The sequence below is a fragment of the Equus quagga genome, chromosome 8 (assembly GCF_021613505.1).
Source record: "Equus quagga isolate Etosha38 chromosome 8, UCLA_HA_Equagga_1.0, whole genome shotgun sequence".
Lineage (NCBI taxonomy): Eukaryota > Metazoa > Chordata > Mammalia > Perissodactyla > Equidae > Equus > Equus quagga.
Window position 1 is genome coordinate 29,040,474 of NC_060274.1, and position 21,074 is coordinate 29,061,547.

General features: G+C 40.4%; 1 protein-coding gene across 2 annotated transcripts in view; it reads right to left on the reverse strand.

The window, feature by feature from the left end:
* Positions 1 to 417: 417 nt before the first annotated feature.
* The window catches only part of PTPN12 (protein tyrosine phosphatase non-receptor type 12), a 48,730-nt gene continuing 28,073 nt past the window's right edge, over positions 418 to 21,074 (reverse strand). For both annotated transcript variants that reach the window (XM_046669171.1, XM_046669170.1), the window contains 7 exons: positions 15,121 to 15,206; positions 10,345 to 11,321; positions 6,879 to 6,947; positions 5,567 to 5,634; positions 4,331 to 4,361; positions 1,866 to 1,973; positions 418 to 1,255 (listed from right to left, as the gene is read on the reverse strand). In XM_046669171.1, coding sequence (XP_046525127.1) covers positions 1,194 to 1,255; positions 1,866 to 1,973; positions 4,331 to 4,361; positions 5,567 to 5,634; positions 6,879 to 6,947; positions 10,345 to 11,321; positions 15,121 to 15,206 — 1,401 coding nt within the window. In that variant the 3' untranslated portion in view covers positions 418 to 1,193. The remainder of the gene's footprint in view (positions 1,256 to 1,865; positions 1,974 to 4,330; positions 4,362 to 5,566; positions 5,635 to 6,878; positions 6,948 to 10,344; positions 11,322 to 15,120; positions 15,207 to 21,074) is intronic.

Sequence of the window (21,074 nt, forward strand, 5' to 3'; positions counted from 1 at the left end):
TTTCCCTTTCTGAGCCAGAATCCCGGGCACTTAAGAAACCCTCCCTTTCCGACATGTCCGCCTAGTTATCCAAATGGGAGCAGGAACTTAACTTCCCAACTGCTGTAGATTCAACCCAGAAGGTAGAAGGAGGCGCCGCCGTGCAGTCGGCCTTCACCCGCAAGAGCTCAGCATCCACAGGCTCAACTATTTCAAGTGCCCTCTGCGTTCAGAACATCTAGTCCCATAATCTGGCTCAGGCGAAACCCTTAGCCCCCTGCCCCATGAGGCTGTTACATGCGAGCAAGTCACTGTGCGAATGACTGAGCCCCACGCACCCCCGGGACTCTACGGTAAGACGGAGCCAGCGGGAAGGCGGGTTCCAGTCTAAGTGCCCGGGAACGGGGAACGAAAAACCAAGACAAGCAGGCACTGTAAAACTGTCTTTGTTTTTTTAATGGCAGGTCAAATATCCTGACACATACATGTATTTTGATAGTCTTCTATCCCAGTTGAGTTCAAATATTAGAGTAACACACACAAGCTAAGAGAATTCAACATTGTTCCAAGGCACTTACTGGATCTCTGTGACTAGATGGAAACAAGGACAATTAGACAGTATATAATATAAAAATAACTTTTTGCTTACAATTTACAAAATGTAGTATTATTACAATCTTTGATCTCTGATAACCTGCAATGCTGGCTGCATGAATCCAGCAATTTTAAAATTCAGAAACTATTTTCTAAAACTTCAGGGCAAATAATTTACAAATAAGGTACACAAAGATTTAGACCATGCAGAAATTTCTTACATCTTCTGTTAATAATATTTTATGACTGTAACTTTATCAAATTATATACCTACTTGCCCTGTACATATATAAAATAATGCATACATGATAAAACATTAGCAAAAGAGTAGTCTTTAGACTCAATTTCTCATAAAAGTATTACTATATTAACATGTCTACAAGCAGCGTGTAACAGGGTTAAGAGACATTAAGGCAATAATACTTGAAGTTACAAAATAAACCATGTGTAATACTCTTCCCAAGTGTAGCATAAGGCAGGTAGATGGTCCCAGCCAACAACACTAAGGTAACAATCTACACTGCTGTCAGTCCCACTTTTAAAGATGGAATACTAGAATCTGGCTTTCAGTGGCACTTGCATTTTCCAGTATAATTTAAAGTGTCTTTCAGCTCCCTGAATCATGTCCATTCAGAAGGTGGGTCTCTTGGTCCTTTGGGTTTTCCACAGCGATTACCAAAACCTATAACCAAACCACCACAATAACTGGTCAGTGTTCAGAAATATTTTCACACTACTAAAACCATGTCTGTAGACATCCTTATTTTCTAGAACAAACAGATCTCCATATGGGAATTTAGAATTTAAACTAAACAAACTCTATAAATAAAAACCATCTCTTAATTTATTTTGGATAGTTCATTTAAGAACCTGAATAAATCATTGCACAACATCGCACAAAGTTCATATACTTTGCCTTAAGGAAATCCTGGAATGATGGCAAATGACCTTTTCTCACTCTTGCCAGCATCAACTACATAATTCAAGTTTTAAAATTATTTAGTAGGGGCCGGCCTGCTGGTACAGCGGTTAAGTGCTCACGTTTCACTTTGGCGGCCCAGGGTTCGCCAGTTCGGATCCCGGGTGTGGACATGGCACCACTTGGCAAGCCATGCTGTGGTAGGCATCCCACATATAAAGTAGAGGAAGATGGGGATGGATGTTAGCTCAGGGCCAGTCTTCCTCAGCAAAAAAAAAAAGCAAAAAAGGAGGATTGGCAGCAGATGTTGGCTCAGGGTGAATCTTCCTCAAAAAATAAAAAAAATTAAAAAATTATTTAGTAAACAAATTACCAATATCTGTGGCTTCTGTTGGACTTTCTGGTACTTGATCTTTCTGGTTACTGAAAGTAGATGGACGCTCTGTACAAGTCTCTGTGTGAACACCTCCTGCCAGATGATCTAAAATGCAAAAGAAAGCGGTGGTTAATCACCGTCATTGACAGCGTCCCACGTAGAATCCTCTAACGGCTGTAATGTGGGCAATGAGCTGAAAGAGCAAGTTTTCTCTCTTCGGCATGGAAATTTTAGAGGCCCAGGTAATACAGTGCAAGGGTAGTGAGCACAGGAAATCACGTCAAGTGTTCTGGAGGGCACCCAGGCGTTTGCAAGGTGGTGGAGATTCTCCTCACGCTCTTACCCTCTTCAGTAAACCGGGGGCTGGGCATGTTACATTTCCTTAACGTAGCTGGGCTCGGTGCCCGCGTCCTAAGGCAACCATTGCAACTGAAATGCCTTTATATGGAAAGCAGAGGCCAGCAAGTGCAGAGTTAATTAATGGGCTTACCATTTGCCCCTAAAAGTAATAATTCTTTTCTTTGAAAGTTTAATTTTATTAAACTTAAATTTTAGTTACTTGTTTAATTATCAATGCATAAGATTAGGAAGAAAAGAAATTGACTACAATGATTCATTCACTCTTTCACACCCTTTCTCACGTCGACTACGCCCCGTAAGGAATGTGTCTGGAAACCTGAAATACAAGTCAAATCAGAGATGGTCCTTGGTCCTTAGGTGCTCAGAGTGTAGACAGGGGTCAGTAAACTTCTGTAAAGGGCTAGAGAATAAATACTTTAAGCTTTGCAAGCCACATACAGTTTTTGTCATATATCCTTCATTGATTTTTGTTTCTTTGTTGGTTTTTTTTAAACAACTCTTTAAAAATGTAAAAATCATTTGTCCAGCTCAAAGGCAGATCAGGCCTCTGGGACACAGTTTGCCAGCCCCTGGTCTAGGAGGACAGACAGACAAGCACGTTTATTAGAGCAGCGTGACAAGTTACCTATAAAATTATGCACAGAGTGCAAGGGGGACAGAGAGGAGAGGCACGCAGATGAAACAGAGGTGGGCAAGTCTTCAGGGCTGGCTTCTTGGAGAAAAAGATGATGTAGTCTAAAGACCTCAACTTTCTCAGTGAAGTAAAGGTCATCTGAGGAAGAGTTAGAGGGACTGATGATTTCACAAGAAGGTAAAGATGTGGAAAATTCAGGAGAAATAGAAATGGTACCAACTAGAGCACTTAAGATAACCAAGCAAAGCTGAGGGCCCAACTGTGGATGAAGCCCCAGAATTGCAGGCTCCATCGGTGAGACTGAGTCATGTTCCCCAGCGGCATTCAGTGATTCCAAGGGATAAAATAAAATGGTATGGAAATAGGAGCAAGAAAGTTGAGGATAACTGTGAGTGTGCCTAGAGTGATGGAGGATGGTATCTAGATTGGATAGAAAAGGAAGAGAAACCAGAAAGGAGTTAACAGATATTAAGAAAATGAATGATCCAGGGTCCAGCAGTAGCAGCAGTAGCCATCTAATACAGCTAATAATCAGAGCACGGCTACCACCTGAGTGCCTGTCATGTGCAAGGCACAGAGCTCGACACTGTGTATGTGGACTAACTCAGTCAAATCCTCACAACAATCCTCTAGGGCATGTACTATTATCATCTCCATTTCACAGAGAAGAAACTGAGGCTCAAAAAGATTGGGTGACTTGCTCAAAGCCACATAGCAAGTAAAACGGCAAACACGGGATTCCAGTCCCGGTGGGCCTGCCTCTAAAGCTTCTGCTCTGTTCCTCAGAGTGTCGCCTCAGAAACGTACGCGGAGAGTAAGAGAGTCTATGAGATGGAGCGGAGCCCCAAGTCAGGGAGAGAGCAGGGGGTGCAGGATGGAGGGCGGGCAGAAATGGCAGCCGGGTCGAGGGAGCCACACAGGCGAGGGCGGCTCACGAGCTGCTCACACGGCTACCGAGCGCTAAGAATTCATGACAACGTGACTTTTACCATGATAGTAAAAGGAACGTAGTAGAAAAATGTTCTAACTTGGCATTATAACTCTGGGTTGAGCTACATAATCTACTGGTTATCACAAATGTAAAAGTCCTAAAAGGAAGATTTCTAAAACAACTGATTTTTAGGGACCCAATTCAATCATCTAGGTTAATTTGGGGCATTTATTCAAATCATTGTCAAATGTAGCTTCTAAGTGTTTTATAAACAACAGAAAAGAAAATACAGGAACATATTTTAAAAATTATTTCTTTCCTATCAGCCTGTAACCACTGATGGTAAATGCTGTATTTTCCAGGTCAATAATAATATCTGGTAATTAATTTGTAAGAACTAAATTGCATAATTGAGGTTCTAGAAGTTGTCCTACATTTTTTCACATACAGAAACAACCAAATAAATAGCGTACACCATGAGACATGCTGTTTTATTGAAATTAATCTATAGCAAAAACGGAACAACATCTAACTTACCAGATTTTTCACTTCCAGGGGTTATCAAGCCCTATGGGGAAGACATTTAATAGTTATTACAATACATCCTTTTATGCACAAATAATAGAAAATTTGGTCTGTTTTGAGTATATATCCCAACAAATCAAAATCTATCAAGATTCTCAGCATCAAAAGCAAAGAAAACACTGATGTTTTCAACTAGGCTTACAATTTTTACAGGTTATGGTATCTATATGGGAGTCAAAAGACCAGGGAATTCCTTTCTCCTCTGGATGGAAAGTCAAAGTGCAGGAGTGACTACGAGAAGGAACAGACACACAGCTGTGGTCTGCCAGCCCTCTACCATTCATCAAATCTGGCTATCACTGATTACAGACAAAGCTTCATTATTATAGAGGACCACTATTTTATGTGCCTATTAAAGTATATCACAGTGTTTCTTTCTTTCTTTCTATTTTTTTTTTTGAGCAAGATTAGCCCTGAACTAAACTACTACCAGTCCCCTCCTCTTTTTGCTGAGGAAGATTGGCCCTGAGCTAACATCTGTGCCCATCCTCCTCTACTTTATATGTGGGACGCCTACCACAGTACGGCGTGCCAAACGGTGCCACGTCCACACCCGGGATCCGAACTGGCAAACCCCAGGCCGCCAAGAATCGGAACATGCAAACTCAACCGCTGCACCACCGGGCCAGCCCCTATCACAGTGTTTCTTAATCAATTGTAAGATGTACCCAATTTCAGGGATATTAAAATATGGGGGAAATATGAAAAATATTAACATTGATGAAAACTGGTATTTCCCATAGGTAAAATGTTTAGCTACCAAAACACTTCCTGAATGTGAAAGAAAATCTCACGTGACCAGAAAAACCAAAGGGAAGGCCCATGTACCTGGTGTGACAGTGGAAGGCACGAACCCTCGGACAGGACCGTGACTCCGAAACAGTCACTCCTGCTCTGTTTGTACCCCCAAAAGGATTTAGAACATGGCATCATTTACAAATTTCAAAAGTAGCGTGGGGAAACAACACCCCAAAGTGATGGTCATATGACGATCCATGGTACCCTTTTAAAAAGTTTCAGATCTCACATTTTATATAGGCTTTTCATCTGAAATCTTAGAGCCAAGAAGTGCTGATCAAAACTTAGATTTTAATAGTCTTAAGGTGACAGTTATTGTAACAAACTGCAAGGTAAATCAACAAAACAAAACAGCAAAAAAATTCCAATTCCGATCCCAAAAGGACTCACTTCAGATTTTTTTTGTTCAGACTGTTCCTGGCTTTGAAGTTCGCTCCATTCAGATCTTACAGGCGTATCTGAGAAAGATGAAACCTTACAATTAAAATAACATCTTTAATTCTTGAAATTTCTTGCATTAGGGTAATAAAACAGATCCTATAGATTTTTAGAAACTATCACTTTCATAAATTTTTTAGTTTCTATTAATTCAAGAAAATCCCTTTAAGTTTCCTTCCTTAAAATTTAACGAATTCAGTCACCAGAGTTTATTATAAGCTGTGTCCCACAGATGTGACAGGCTGAGGCTTATTTATATAGTTTTATTAAGGTACAGCCAGCCCTGCCCATCTAGTGTTTAAGATTCAGCGCGCTCACCGCCTCGGCCGGGGTTCACTTCCCGGTCAGGGAGCCACACCACCCGTCTGTAGTTGTCATACTGTGGTGGCTGCGTGTTGCTGTGACGCTGAAAGCTGTGCTACTGGTTTCAGTGGGGCTTCCAGCCTAGACAGACTAGGAAGAAGCACCTGGCCACCCACTTGTGAAAAACAGGCCACGAAAACCTTGTGAACAGCAGCTGCAGCACTGTCTATACACCAGAAGGGGAGAGGAGGGCACAGACAGACCGCGCAGGGTTCCGCTCTGCCAGACACAGGACGGCGGCAAGCTGGAACTGACCTGACGTCACTAACAACAGCTACCGAAGTACACAGCTTCACCGTTTTTAACATTCTTAAAACTAGTTAAAATTAATACAATATTGGTAAAATGTGACTCAGATCAGACCAGTGAGCACCTCCACTGCACAGGAGACACTGTAAATATATTAATGCTGTTTCTTACTCTTTTCCAGAAGGGAAGGAGGAGAAATATATTATCAATGCTTTGAAATAGGATCACTCTCTCCCAGTTCTCACTGACACCCTTGTGGCCTTAAGTGTCCCTCAACGCTAACTAAGTGACGGCCACCTATGACCTAACTTAAATGTTTACTTAGCTCGACTGGCCCCGAGTGAAGCAATGAATGTCTTTTCATAAATAAGTGCTATTTTTAATGAGTAAAAGACACCAAATTGCAAACACATTTATAACTGCATTGAACTGAATTATGGTATCTAACATAAATGCAGCCATTTCAGCAATCTTAGCAAGTAAAAAATATCATTTTGAAGTATTTTTCATAGAAGAAATTAAAAACAGTCGTCAATATCAATTCAAACCTGGTTTTGAATTTAATTATGCAACTCAACAGCAACTAGATTAAGACGAGCCACACTCGTCCAGTTTCCTATTAGCGTGCGGAGCGCGGGAGAGCTGCGCTCACCTGCTAACACAAAGGACTCGGGAGTTCTTTCAGGGAGCGGGGGCGGCGACTCCTCGCTCACATCAGCATCTACAGGAAACACACAGAAGGCAGACAAATGATGAACTTGTTAACAAGCGTGAACCCACTACAAAATGAACTTGTCTAAACAAACGAAGATTTCCTGACACTCTAAAGATCACCACCACAGGTACCTCAGAGGACCAGGTTTTAAACATGCAAACAAACAAGAAATCCTTCCCACCCGACCTGTGATGAGGAAGTTGTGCAGCTCACCAAGCAAAGAACCACTCCTTGCGGCCGCAGGAAGAGACGACCCCTGGCCGGCCTCTCCTGGCCCGCAGGCCTCCCTCCCACTGTCCTGAGGCTGAGGGCGGCTTCAGCAGAGAGCCTGCGACTGCTGAGCTTGCTGGCGGTGCGTGGAGCCCACAGGGAAGCAGGGCTCACCTCACTGCAGCCAGCGTCCCCAGACTGGAATCACTGCTCCCCTCCCTGCAGGAGTTCTGCGACACCGCGCACCACCTGTCCCGCACTCTTAAATCCCGCCCACTTCTAACTTAGCGATGGACTGTGGTCATGTTTGAAACAGTATGACTAAAATAGCAGATGTGAAGTGCTACTTATTTTGCTACTAGACACAAGCTAGAACTACTAACATTTTTCGAATGTTCGTTTATTGACTGCCTGAAGTCTGAAGAGCAGTGACACATGAGATACTTCGAGAACACTGACTGAAGCCACAGAAAAGCTTCTCACCAGTAAAAACAAAATTAGCTCTTGGAAAAGAGGATGCATTAAGTAGCCCGATCAGTCAGCCTTATGGCACAGGGTGAATGCGTGTGTTAGACCTTTTGAGGTTTCACTGGAGGTGGTTAGAAAGATACAATTGCGTGTGTGGACTGGGGTAAGGGAGAATGGGGCAAAGGAAGGGAAATGTGAGGATCCTTTATTATTTTGTCTGGGCCTTGACAACTGTTCTCTTAAAAAAGTGAACAATCCTGCCATGATACTTTGCTTTTACCCCATCTCATAGGCTGTGCACGAAAAAGAGACTAAAAACCAGGTAAAGCCTTTTTGATTTTCAACAAGCATGAGTGAGGCACGATTGCTCGATACTCCTACGTCTATATGGTTGAGGACACAAGAAAACACAGCCCGCGAGAAGAGCTCTGGTCCTACTTTGTCCATCTATCACAAGCACTAGAACTCTCTCTTGCCTATGACGTTAAGCCATAAAGGACCATCTACCTTGTGCAGCAGCAACAGTCCTAGTCCTCCTGACTTCCCTCTGCCCTTCTGTCCCACAGCTCCTGGGGGAGGGAAGGGACGCAGAGCCGTGGCGCCACCGTAACTAAGTGAGCCTGTCAGGAGGGGTCCTCCCCCTTCACACTAAGCATCAAGCATCTGCAGCAACGCTCTGCCTCTTCTCTCCTGACAGCTCGCCCTCTCAGGTCTGACGTTCTACGAGCGGCCTCTGATTTTCAACTGCGTGCTTCTCCTGGGTCTCCAGATCGCCTTTCCCATACTATAAACTTCTATTGTGGAGGTTGTCCAACCAGACACTATACATTGGACACAGGCCTGTGCAAATCATACACTGTGGGGGGCCGAGTGTAGCCAAGTTTGAGAAATCTTTCAGGATTCCTGAGTCAATATTAAAGTCAGAATTCATAGCCAGGAATTTCTGTCAGGGAGTAACTTATGCAAAAGGGTGCTTTAGGCATCAAAACAAAATTATTCTGTTTAACTCCCTAACAAGTTCCAAAGCAAACAGAACCCTAATTCTTGTGCCAATGGTTCATCTACAAGGTAAATAATTAATAACATGAGAAACAGGACTGCCTGTATTACACTGCAGCACGGAACACTAGAGGAAAATCTTCAGTTAACACCACACTCTTTGAGCACAGTTAGGGCAGGGTGAAAAGAAAGCAGAAATCACCACATGTACAGCTATCTTTGCTGTGAAATACAAACAAAACGGAGAGAACAGAAGTGAGCTGGTACAGCGTGGGGTGCCTTCAACTACCCCTGCACAGTAAGCCATATTTTAAAGGAACTTTCTCTGTTATCTGGTCACGTGGCAGTAACTTTTAACGAGCATATCATATCATGCATCGCTCCTGCCCTTAAGAATTCGATTTCTAGTGATGGTTTAAAAAATATATTTCCTAGGTACAAGACCCATGCCTGATACGCTAAAAAAGCCCTAAATGAAGATTTCTTGGCTATGCATTTTCTTGTGTAGTTACAACTTGGCAGTTATTTTTCAAACTCTGAAATCTGGGGGAAAACAGATATTAACCATTTCAAATTATGGCACACTTGTAAGTAGTATTTATTGTTGGAACGACTGTCTTCTGAAGATCCTTCAAATAAAACACAGAAGAGTCAAGAACACAGAGAGTCTTGTAAACTTAAGAAGCCTGCTTAGACTCTCACCTGCTCTACCAGATACAGTCTCGAGACAAAAGCACAGCATGTGTGTAAGTTGGAGAAAATAAACGTACCACAGCATGGGTGGCACTTACTGGGTCAGAAATAAAAAAAATAAAGTTGTCTTTCAAGTTCACAGTATTATTTTGCCTGCCCATTATGAATGCCAGTCTGCAGGGACCAGTGCCGAAGTTCCCCGACGAGTACATGGCCCCTGACAATCGAGCGAGCAGTAAACAGCTGTCACGTCTACACGTTTGCTCCCAACTGTGTGGTCTGTGTAAGAAGGCAGCCATGATTATTTTTAGCAGATCAAAGAGGAGTTTGAAGGACAAAAAATGTATCTTGGGAAGTGAGTGTACGCATCATCCTGAATTGCTAAGACTGCTTAAAGAAGAGAGTCATTAATTAAATAATAGTATCAATAACTAGATATGTATAATATCCCACTCATGACTGACTGAATTAACTTCCGATATTCTGCTGAGTAGTTGCAATATTGCTCCTTCACTAAACTCAGGATTGAAAAGAGCGTTGTTTGCAAGCATTTGTGAAGAGAATTTTAAAAAAGGTATTTTGCAGGTTAAAAGAGCACAAAAAGATTAAGAAAATACATATTTGTGATAAACATGGGTGAAATTAAATGGCCAATCAAGCCATTCTACAATATTCTTGTCATTGTTACTTTAAGCAATTCTATTTCCCTAAGTTATTTCTAATTATTCAGTCAGATAAATTTTTGACCCATATAAAATACCAAAAGCTGTAATACAGAAGAAAAAGAAAACATTCTCAGTTACAACAATTGAGAAACATTTTGGAAACACGAAACCTAGTAATGCAATGTGATCAAATTGAGGTAACAATAAACAAAGTTTACTCTAAAAAAGGGATCTAAAATAATCAACTCTTGCTGTAGGTTTTAAAGTGAAGTGCGGAATAAAACATAATGAACTAATATAGCTAAAGGGCTTACAGTAGTGATGGCACACAGGAAAAAGATTTCAGTGTTAGATACTATTATTATTACCTTTTTCAGCACCTGAATGTATTGTTCCTGCTATATCATGTCTAGCAATGGACATTGGCAATACTTTCCTTGTAGAAACGCTCTCAGTACTAGTGGCAGCAGAAACGGTGGCACTTGCTGTTGAAATACTAGTTTTATTCTTGGTCGCAGCACCATCAGAGTTCCTTTCATCTGAGTCTGAGTCATCAGAGTGAAGAGGATTAGTGAAGCTGAGGGGTGCTCGGAGGGGAGGGGAGCCGCCATGATAGTCCACAAGGTCGTGGGCTTCCCCTTGTGTCGTGGGGCTGGGTGTTGAGCTCACAGTTCTCACTGTCTGACCCTGGAGATCAGAGGATTTGCCGTCAGATGCATCAGGCATGGGTGGGGTACTCTCAGGTCCATGAAACGACCACGTTGCACGTCCTTTCTCATCAAGAGGCAAGCGGTCTGGCCTCGGAGGGGTGTCTGAGTTCTTCTGTGACTCTTCTGGTGGAATAACTGGAGCTTTGTTTAACTGTGGTACGGTGCAGTTCACACAAGAATTCTGAGAAACATCATCAACTTTTAGATCTCCTGAACTCAATTCCTGTGACTTAGAGATTTTATCGATTAGACAAGGCGAAGCTGATTTAATTTTAATTGCATGTCCCCTATTCAAGAGTGTGTTCCCATCAAAACTTTTTGGTCCCTCTTGGAGAGGGACCTTTTTAATCTCAAAACTTAAATTTCGCTCCAATTTTTTATCTATCTGTTCAATAGTTGATTCATTTTTTCCTGGAAGTTCTGTTGATTTATTATAGTTTCTGTTGAGGTCTGTTGAATGTTGTTCTGATGAAACCATGTGCAACACTGGCTTTGGATGGTATCTGTCATTATCCTGCCACACAGTAGTGACTGTTGGAAAAGCTGACGGGGGGGAAGGCGTCAAGATGGGTGGCACCGGGTGAGGTTCCGGCGGCTGCAGTATTTCTTCCTTTGCGTCCCCTTCTACAAGGCAACTGCAAACCAGACATTAAGAAAAGGGTATTGTAAGAATGTTCGTCCTTTTTAGAAATAAGTTGATAGGTAACAAGTATGGAGCTAAGGCTACTATATTAAAAGTCAGTACTGTCTGTGATTGTAAATAAAAAATTATAATTTGTCAAACTAAGAAAGTTTAACGTTAAACAAGGTAATACATGTACACTGTTATGATAGAAGAATTTTAATGGAACACGGTAGTCCCCTTCCACAGCTCTCCAGCTACCCAAAGACATCAAATTTCAACTTTTTTTTAATAGGTGCTTCTAAGATTTACCTCCATATTTCAAAATATTTCAAAATGCATAAACTGTTATTTCGTGATCCTTCTATTTCACACATTCTCTACTGTCTTCCTACAATGTGTCTTCTCCATCTTCTCAGTATGGTCATCTTGTAATTTTCAGTTAGTTCAATCTTACAACTAGAGAGTATTCATACCCATCACTACGATTTCATGTCTTTTCTTCAACAACTTCTTGTTCCCAATCATCTACTTAGGGTTCCGACAACCCCTTCTACACGTATGTCAAACATTAAATGGTATTTTGTTTCAATGCTTTGACTTTTTGTATTTAATTTAATTACCTGAAGCTTACTTTGGTGTTTGGTGTGATATAAGATCCTAAATATATTTTTCCCCAAGTGGTTAGTAATATTACAATATGACGTAATAAATAACCCTTTCCCCTCCCTATTTAATATAAATCAAATCGTTTAGCAACAGGATCTATTCCCTGGCTCTTTACTCAACTCCATCAAATGGTGTATCCCACTAGCAGACTATTTTCAATATTACAGTTTTACAATTTTTAGAAGAGTTGGTCCCTGCTCATCACTGTTTTCATCCAAAGTTTTCTTTGGTATTTTTGCCTCTTTATTTATTCAAATGAACTTTAACATTATACTGTTTAGAAAAGATTCCTTTGGTATTTTGATGAGAACTGTACCAATCTGAAAAGAAGTGATATTTTAAATATCGCTGAGAAAAGCTAAATTACATTTAACTTTTCCAAACAAGAACACAACTGTTCTCATTAACACAAATGAACACATTTCTCCTTACGGTTTTACTTTCTACTTAAGCTTATTTGCAGGTATTTTAATCTTTTCTTCTTTTATTTGGCTGATCTAAAGGACCATTTTCTACTTTTATTGCTCCTCTCTTTCTTATAAATTAACAATTTTAAGGCAACATAGCTTCAAATGCCTCCATCTGAACAGACCTCAACTCCCTGTTGTACCCTGCACATCCTGTCACCTGCCCAGGACAGTCCAAGAGCCACAGACGTCTGAGTGACCAGTGCACTCTCCCAGGCAGCCCTTAGAGGAAGGAGATATTCGTGCACTTCTGCCAGATACCAAACTCTCCTTCAAGGCTTCTAAAATGCCACTTTTCCCTGGTTTTCCTTTATCCCTTGGTTGTTCTTTTCTTCTTTTACAGCTTTCTTTTAGTCTGCTCTTCAGGAATTTTCCCTCGCTCTTCACAAGGGTTCTCTCCTTGGTACTTTGTTATACTATTCCCAGAATCTGAAAGATTTTATTGAGCCCCAAGTCTTCTTTAGCAGCTATATAGCAAACTGTCAATAAATGTTTACCTCCAGCCTAGACATCAAAATGTCTACAAAAGAACCACAGTCTGTCTCCCTCCAAATCCTATTCCTACTTAAAACTGTTTGAATTGAGAGGCATTAGAAGAAAGCATCAAGTATATTGTCACTGTCTCTCAAACATTAAAAAGAGTAAGAAAAATTTACTAAGGCATACACCCTTTTGTGTCTCTGTAGTATATGTTGACAGTTTACAGAACTAGCTAACAAGGTACACTGCCAGAGTGTGGGTGCTGGTGAAAAAAATACTGAAAACTGGGGGGCCAGCCCCGTGGCTGAGTGGTTAAGATCGCAGGCTTTGCTTCAACGGCCCAGGGTTTCACGAGTTGAGATCCTGGGCACGGACATGGCACCGCTCATCAGGCCATGCTGAGGCGGCGTCCCACATGCCGCAACTAGAAGGACCCACAACTAAAAATACACCACTATGTACTGGGGGGGCTTTGGGGAGAAAGAGGAAAAATAAAATCTTTAAAATAAAATACTGAAAACTGTATTAGTTTAACAAAATATGTATTGAATATAGGAAATTAAATCTGCTATTCAAAATCTCTAATATGATTTCTTTAAATATTTAAAAACTGGAATCATATGACTGATTAAATCTAATACAACAAACACGAACCTTCCTCTCTAGGTCTTTCTCCAACAACATGTCCTCTAAACCACCAATTAACTCATCTCGAGCCAGAAGTCACACAGTGTTCTTCGTGGAACACAATGGAACCCTGCCATTTGACTCTACTGCATAAACACGAAAAAAGACGACCGGAGCATATAATATAAAACCACACACATATCCCCAAATAAAATCCTGTCTTAAGCTGAATGAACATTTTTCTGTTAATACTCATTTGCTACTTCTATGTTATCTGTCTATTAAAGAATAACACAAGCCAAACTTTTGAAAAGGTAAATGAGACTTAAAATTCAGAAACTTCTATTCACTTGTTTCCTTCAAAATTAGGAAGTGGCTACCACTATTTGCTTTTGTTGTTGGAGGCAGATGCCCACATAAATCATAAACATCTGTGTACACTTTGAGAACCTCTCTATTGGCTCAATCTCAAAAACCAAATTAAAAGATATTAGGGTAGCAAAAATGTTTCTTAATTTGCCTTAAGGCCAGTACAATTTCTTTTAGAACTCTACAGAACTCACATGTGGGACAAAGAAGTTTGAAAACTCACAGTCTACAGGTTTTAACTGGCTACCTTCCACAGGAGGCTGAAATTCCTATTCGGTAGAGACCAATGTGGAATCACACAGGCAAGAACTACTGGGAAGTTCTGTGAGTGCACAGTCACCGTCCTGAGCAGAGACATGCTGAGACCCAAACCCCTGTGTCACTACAGTCTTCCTGCTCTTCCTCAGAGAAGGATGCAAAGGCATTCCAGAGACACAACGACTTCCACGTCTTGCCTTAGTCATTGAGGAAAGCTGTAGGTTTTTCCTTTGTGAAGAGGGACGACCCTGTTACGGTGCAATGACTCAATGCCAAGACCCAACCCTAGTCACCGCACCCAACTTTCGTCAACTTCCATAAAACTTCTAAGGGGAAAGAACTGGTGCGTCCTACATAAAGGAAGTTCCACTTTATACAGGTAGATCTATGCTTGAAACAAGACACTGTACGAGTCATTCTAATAGTTTTATTACAGATCTTCTACTGTGCCCCATTCTAAAAGCAATTCAGCAACTCTACACTGTAATGGGAAAACCAACATTTAATGAAAACCTAACGCGCTAGGTCCCATATGTAGCATTTTCACACACTTTATATCATTTAATCCTTAATACTTCAACAACAACAACAAAAAAACTCCCAAGGATCAAACAAGTGACTTATAACTTCAAAACTAGTAAGTGGCTGAAAAGGATTTGAAACTAAACCTTTCTGACTCTCTTTACATTCTTTCCACACTACCACATAACTGACCTAGCGGCAACCCTGAAAGACGAGGGAGGGAACAAAGGGGACAGGAATATATGTTGATTGCAACTATTATAAATGAGCTCAGCAAGAAAGTAAGAAAATCTAGGGAGAAATAAATTTACCTTTGCCAGTAATGTTATTACACATCTTCACACAATTTTTGGTAATCATACTACTTGTTCTGAAATCTTTAGAGTGTCCTCTTTTCAAAGAGAGTGCGACATGTAATACCTGCGAGTCCTTGGCGGCTTCGGAGGAGGGGAATCCTGCTTGTCAGGGTCTATGGAGCTGACCAGATTTTCAGTGTTAATTTCATTCTGCCATGAAAAAAAAAAGCTTTATTAAAGTTAGGGGAAAGTAATTTTCCTTCCTCACGTTTCAAATAAATTGTTTCTGGGTTTTTGAATTTTTAAAACAATTTTGCCAAATAACAAAATGGATCTTATACTCCCTATACTTTAGCCAGAAGGACCAAACTTCAATGAAAGAGATTAACATCATAAAACAGTCCATCTCCAGTTACCCAAAAATCAATTGTGTAGAGCAGCATTTCGACATATTTCAAATGCTACAGTAAAGAAACAGATTTCCCAAGAAAATTAAGGGCAAAGAAGACAGGTTTTTTCAGACATCACTCCCACTGGAAACTTAACATGTGCAGAGAATAAAAAAGGCAACAAAATGAGACTTATATCCTTCACCTTTCCCAACCTTTTCTGGGACTCCCACTGCTACCTAGAACTTTTAAACTGGTCCCAGAAGTCATTTTAAGCATTTTTGCCCCTTCTTCCTCTGTCGCCATGGAGCACCCTACTCCATGATGAATACAGACCCCATGTCACTACCCAACCAAAGGGACACGGAACAGGCAGAGAGAGCCCATCCATACAGGGAGGGCCTCAGCTTCTGCTGGTTACAAGGACCAGGGATGTCACTAACATGATGCTCCCGAGACAATATGGCTACAAGGATCTCGGGTTGTGCTCAGGACTGTGGATAGAGGCGCTGTGAAATTACTACATGAAACGTTGCCTTGAACTAGTCCCAGGCTCAGGAAGCACCTCATTTTATCCAGCCAGGCTGTACTAATTCTGGGCCAGAGGACAAGCAGGATTTTCACCCTTGCCTATGTCTCAGATAATTTTGGGGGAAAAGCCATCTTTGTATATACTCTGATCAATTTAGGAACTCTGAAACTGTAGTTGCCTATTTTATTAAAAAAATCAAAAGGCACTTCCACCATGTCACTCAAGGCAGCTTCTTTGTCTTTCTGATTCTCACCAGTGTCCTTTTTTACTAAGGACTCCCAACTAAAGAAAACAGAGACCTCAACTTGCCAGCAGTTTTCAGTGTGCCCTGTCTCCTGCTCTTACACATAATCAGATGTATGAGAAGAGTTTTCTGCATCTTACTATGCATCTGCCTCTGACCAGAACCACACTCACATCACGAGACAGGAAGCTTTCACCCAGAATTAAAGCCACCGACTGTGACGGACATCTGCTGCAGGGCTATCTGCCAGAGGGAGGGTGGCCACATAATTTCTGTCCCATCAGGGCTCTCTGAGAGGGAAAGGGGCAGCACTGTTAGTTACTGCGCCTGGACAACAAGTATGAGCTGGTGCTGCCTCAAGTGAATCAGGACTTTGGGTCACCACACTTTCACATTACCTCAGACATCACCAGAATTTAGAGACTGTTTGAATCATAAAGATCCCTCTGATGCAATAAGGATTCATTTGCTTATTATTTCTATTAATTACAAAATCATACTCTTATAGTAACACTCATTAATACACTTTTGTACCAAAATCTGCAAATATTCACATTAAGTAGGTTAAAGATTACGGGTGAACCATATCAAACCGCTTCTACTGGACTGTTTCTATCCTACAAAAACACAGCACTTTTTTACAGTACAACATAAACAGCCTCATGTCACGTCAAGTCAGGTGCTGATGCCAAGTAAGTATAATATCAAACTCACACACACACGCGCGCAAACAGCTTAGGTTTTGAGAGCATTTTGGATCTGGGGATGGCAGGCGAGGCACTGCGGATCTCTACGGGAAATGCGCTGAAGAGTAAGCACAGGAGAAGGTACAAAAATGTGAAGAACACAGTATTTTACTTCAAGACGTGTATAGCCTGGTAACATCACCAAACAAAAAAGGAAAAGGGTAATAATAAAACCATAAAGTGGTAAAATCAAGCTATGAAATCATAAAGCTATGAAATCAAAGAAAGAAGATGTTATTAGTAAGGATCTTAAGAACAAAGTTGAGAAATATTAAGAAGTTGAGAATACTAAGGTAGCATGTAGAATGGAATTAAGGGGCAGGTAAGATTTTGACAAAAAAACAAAACAAAACAGAAAACCCTGAAGGATGAAGGGGATACCGGGTGGGAAGGGGCCAAGAAGGCAAGCAAGGGCACCTGCAGGCAGATGACCATATGTGACAAAGGAGAGAAGGTGTCATGAAGGGTTCCGCGTCCTGGGTGGATGAGAGAACGGTGGAGCCGTGAACAGAAAGGGCAAAAGGGCAGGAGGAACTTCTGCAGGAGGTAGGCTTTTTGAGCACAATGAATTGCATCTGATGAAAGGAATCAAGGTCGCAAAGCAGAAACGCAGCCCGGAGAGCCACTGCCTGCGCAGCACAAACAGAGCCTCCTGCTCACTGGGCTTCAGGAGAGAACAGCGCTCCTCTTGGATGCCCAGTTTGTACCTACAACGTTTGCCCTCCTCTTCCATCTTCTGACCCTCCTGTGTTAACTACAGCTTTGGTCCCCACATTTGTCCCAACGTATACAGCTCTCCTTAGTTGCTTTTATTACCAGCTGAAACAATCACCAACTTTTGAAGTTGAAAGAAATTTTAGAAATTAAATAATCCACTGGAGATTAGGTTCTAGTGTATTCTCATTTCAAGCAGAGCTTATTAAAGTTATTATTTTTTTTACCATTTGACCATCTTCACCCATTTTGCTAGTTATTTTGCGTATTAATATTTTCCACATAACAGCTATATCAAAGGCCACAAAAGGAAAAAAATCAGAACCTAAACTGTCAAATACTTAAGGACATATTATCAGTTGCAGAACAAAATAAATATTAAAATAAGGCACTTTAAAAATAAAGAACTTTAGGGGCTGGCCCCGTGGCCGAGTGGTTAAGTTCGCGTGCTCCGCTGCAGGCGGCCCAGTGTTTCGTTGGTTCGAATCCTGGGCGCGGACATGGCACTGCTCATCGGACCACGCTGAGGCAGCGTCCCACATACCACAACTAGAAGAACCCACAACGAAGAATATACAACTATGTACCAGGGGGCTTTGGGGAGAAAAAGGAAATAACAAAATCTTTAAAAAAAAATAAATAAATAAAGAACATTATATTTGAGGAAAAGATATTCAGAATTCACTATGACATCTAAAATGTAAAACACAAACTACAGAAGGACCCTAATATAAACTACTGCGGCTGTTAATCACCCTAGAATTGAAAATTCTGGTGTTGATAACGGCAGTGGTGCCTTTTACATGAGATAGAAAGGCATGCGTGCACACCCTACCGACGTTTGCTTACTGAGGGGTTCTAAATCCCAGGTCAATATACCACTGGATTCCAGAAGAAATTTCCTCCTTACTTCTTACTCTAGGAAGTCATTTTAGCTGTGGATACCTCTATCAAACATCATTTATTACAGTCTTACATTGCTGATCAGCATTTCAAACTAAAATTCCTACAAAAATAATTTTGATATAACACAGAGTTTGTTTTAGGAGCTTTTTCAAAAAACTTTACCTCTAAATTAAGTTATCAGAGAAATAATAAACGGAGATTTATGCTTGTTCCTCACAGTATACGTTCAGAAAGGTAAGTAACTTACTTCAAATCACTTGACTCAACCACACAGTTCTAAGGTCATTTCCCCCAATTTTTCAGATTCCACTTTTTCTCTAACTGGGATTTATGGTCGCCAACCATAAATAAACATGCTATAAAAAGTCACCTACATTTAAAGGTACCTAGAAAAGAAGATTTCTTAAGAGGAAAGTATTAAAAAATTTTCTAGAATGATAAGCTATCTTTTCTTCTATTCAACTGTCCTTCCACTTTTCTATCCATTCATGCATTGAATTACATAGTTATATATTTGAAAGTTCCTAAGAGAGTAAATCATCACAAGAAAAAACAACTTCTAACTATGTGTGGTAATGGACGGTGATTAGACTTACTTGATCATCATACAAGACACACAAATATTGAAGCCCTATATTGTACACATGAAACTAATATAATGCTATGCACCAATTGTATCTCAATAAAAAATTAATTAAAAATAATTTTCTATACATTTAAAAAATGTAAAGGTTAGAATATTTTTCACTTCTATATACTAAGGAAATGGTAATCTAAAACATCTTCATTTCTGAAGTAGAAAAACCTTAACTTTGAAACTAATCTTGCATTTATGGAAAAAAACGGAAATACTTTTCAATTAAGTTTAAAGAAAAATGTACAGCCTATTCAGCTTTTTGAAATATTAAATGAATCTGAATTTAGATAAAATTTCACGTAATATATAAATATGCTGTCCCATATTATAAAATATTTGGCTACATTCAGCACAGGTTATTACAGGCTTTAAGTAAACTAAAGGGAAGGAGAGAAGGTGATGTGTGGGGCCTGGTTGCACAATGATGCCTATGTTAACAAACGAAATAAGAACGAGGTCACATACACAAATCTTACAAATCTGCAACTGTCACTTAGGTAAAACTCATGGATCAGTATTAGATTATCTTAACACATTGAGATTGGCATTTGGCAATGAATCTCTCATTTATAAAACCAAGAAATTTCAAACAATAGTCTGAGAAACTGCCAAAATCATGTAAAGGGGGAAAAGGAAAAGAAAGTTTATAAATTTTGCAGCTCATTTCCTCATTTTACTTTAGTTATTGGGGATAAGTTGATTTATCATGTGATAGCTGTCTTGGGTTCAGTGATAAGCATGCAAAGAAGCTCTACCAAAAAAACAGTCCCAAACGTTCAAGGGCAAGGTTATTATATAGACACAGGAAACAGAACTACTTAGAAAGCACAAGCAGAAATGAGAACACCAAGAATACAGTATTTTTGTCAGGTCAAAAGTTTGAATATCCAATAAGATCTTTTAAGGCTAAAACGACATTGAACTAAAACATGCCCAAAAGGGACTTAAATGTGGGTTTATAATTCTACTTAACTATTTAAAAGCACGTACATGGTAAAGTTCGTACGCTGTGCTTCACAGCCCAGGGTTTCGCTGGTTCAGATCCTGGGTGTGGACCTAGCACCACTCATCAAGCCATGCTGAGGCCATGTCCCACAGGTTACAACTAGAAGGACCCACAACTAAAATATACAACTATGTACTGGGGGAGCTTTAGGGAGAAGAAAAAATAAAATCTAAAAAAGAAATTTTTTCCCCCAAGGAAGATTAGCCCTGAGATAACGTCTGCTGCCCATCCTCCTCTTTTTGCTGAGGAAGCCTGGCCCTGAACTCACACCTGTGCCCATCTTCCTCTACTTTATAGGTGGGATGCCAGCACAGCATGGCTTGACAAGCGGTGCCATGTTTGCACCCGGGATCCAAACTGGCGAACCCCAGGCCACCAAGACAGAATGTGTGCACTTAACTGCTGCGCCACCAGGCTCCCCACCATGAAATTTTTTTTTAAATAAAAAAAATGAAAAGCATGTACAAAATAATTACAAAACTTTGTATCATCGTGACCAAGAACAAAATAAAATTCATGTAGAATCAACTTACAATTACTTAAGGTGGGGTGGATGCGAAGAAGAAAGAGAACAAGGCAGTTAATTTTTTAAAAAGTAATTTATACTTGAAACAATAATGAATTATGTGATTTTTGAACTAAGATCTACCCTCCTAATTATATTTTATTTAGAATACTATGTAACTTGTCCTGGAGTCATTAAACATCCATCATAATAGATTCAAACAGGAAGAAGGAAAGGAGTTAATTAAATCATGGGTAAATAAAAATAACTGCCATGAATATTCTCATGTTAGATAAAACACAAGAAGACAAATAAAAAACTAAATATTACATCATGTTAAAAAGTAAAAATTTTCTGGGGCCGGCCCCGTGGCTGAGTGGTTAAGTTTGCGCACTCTGC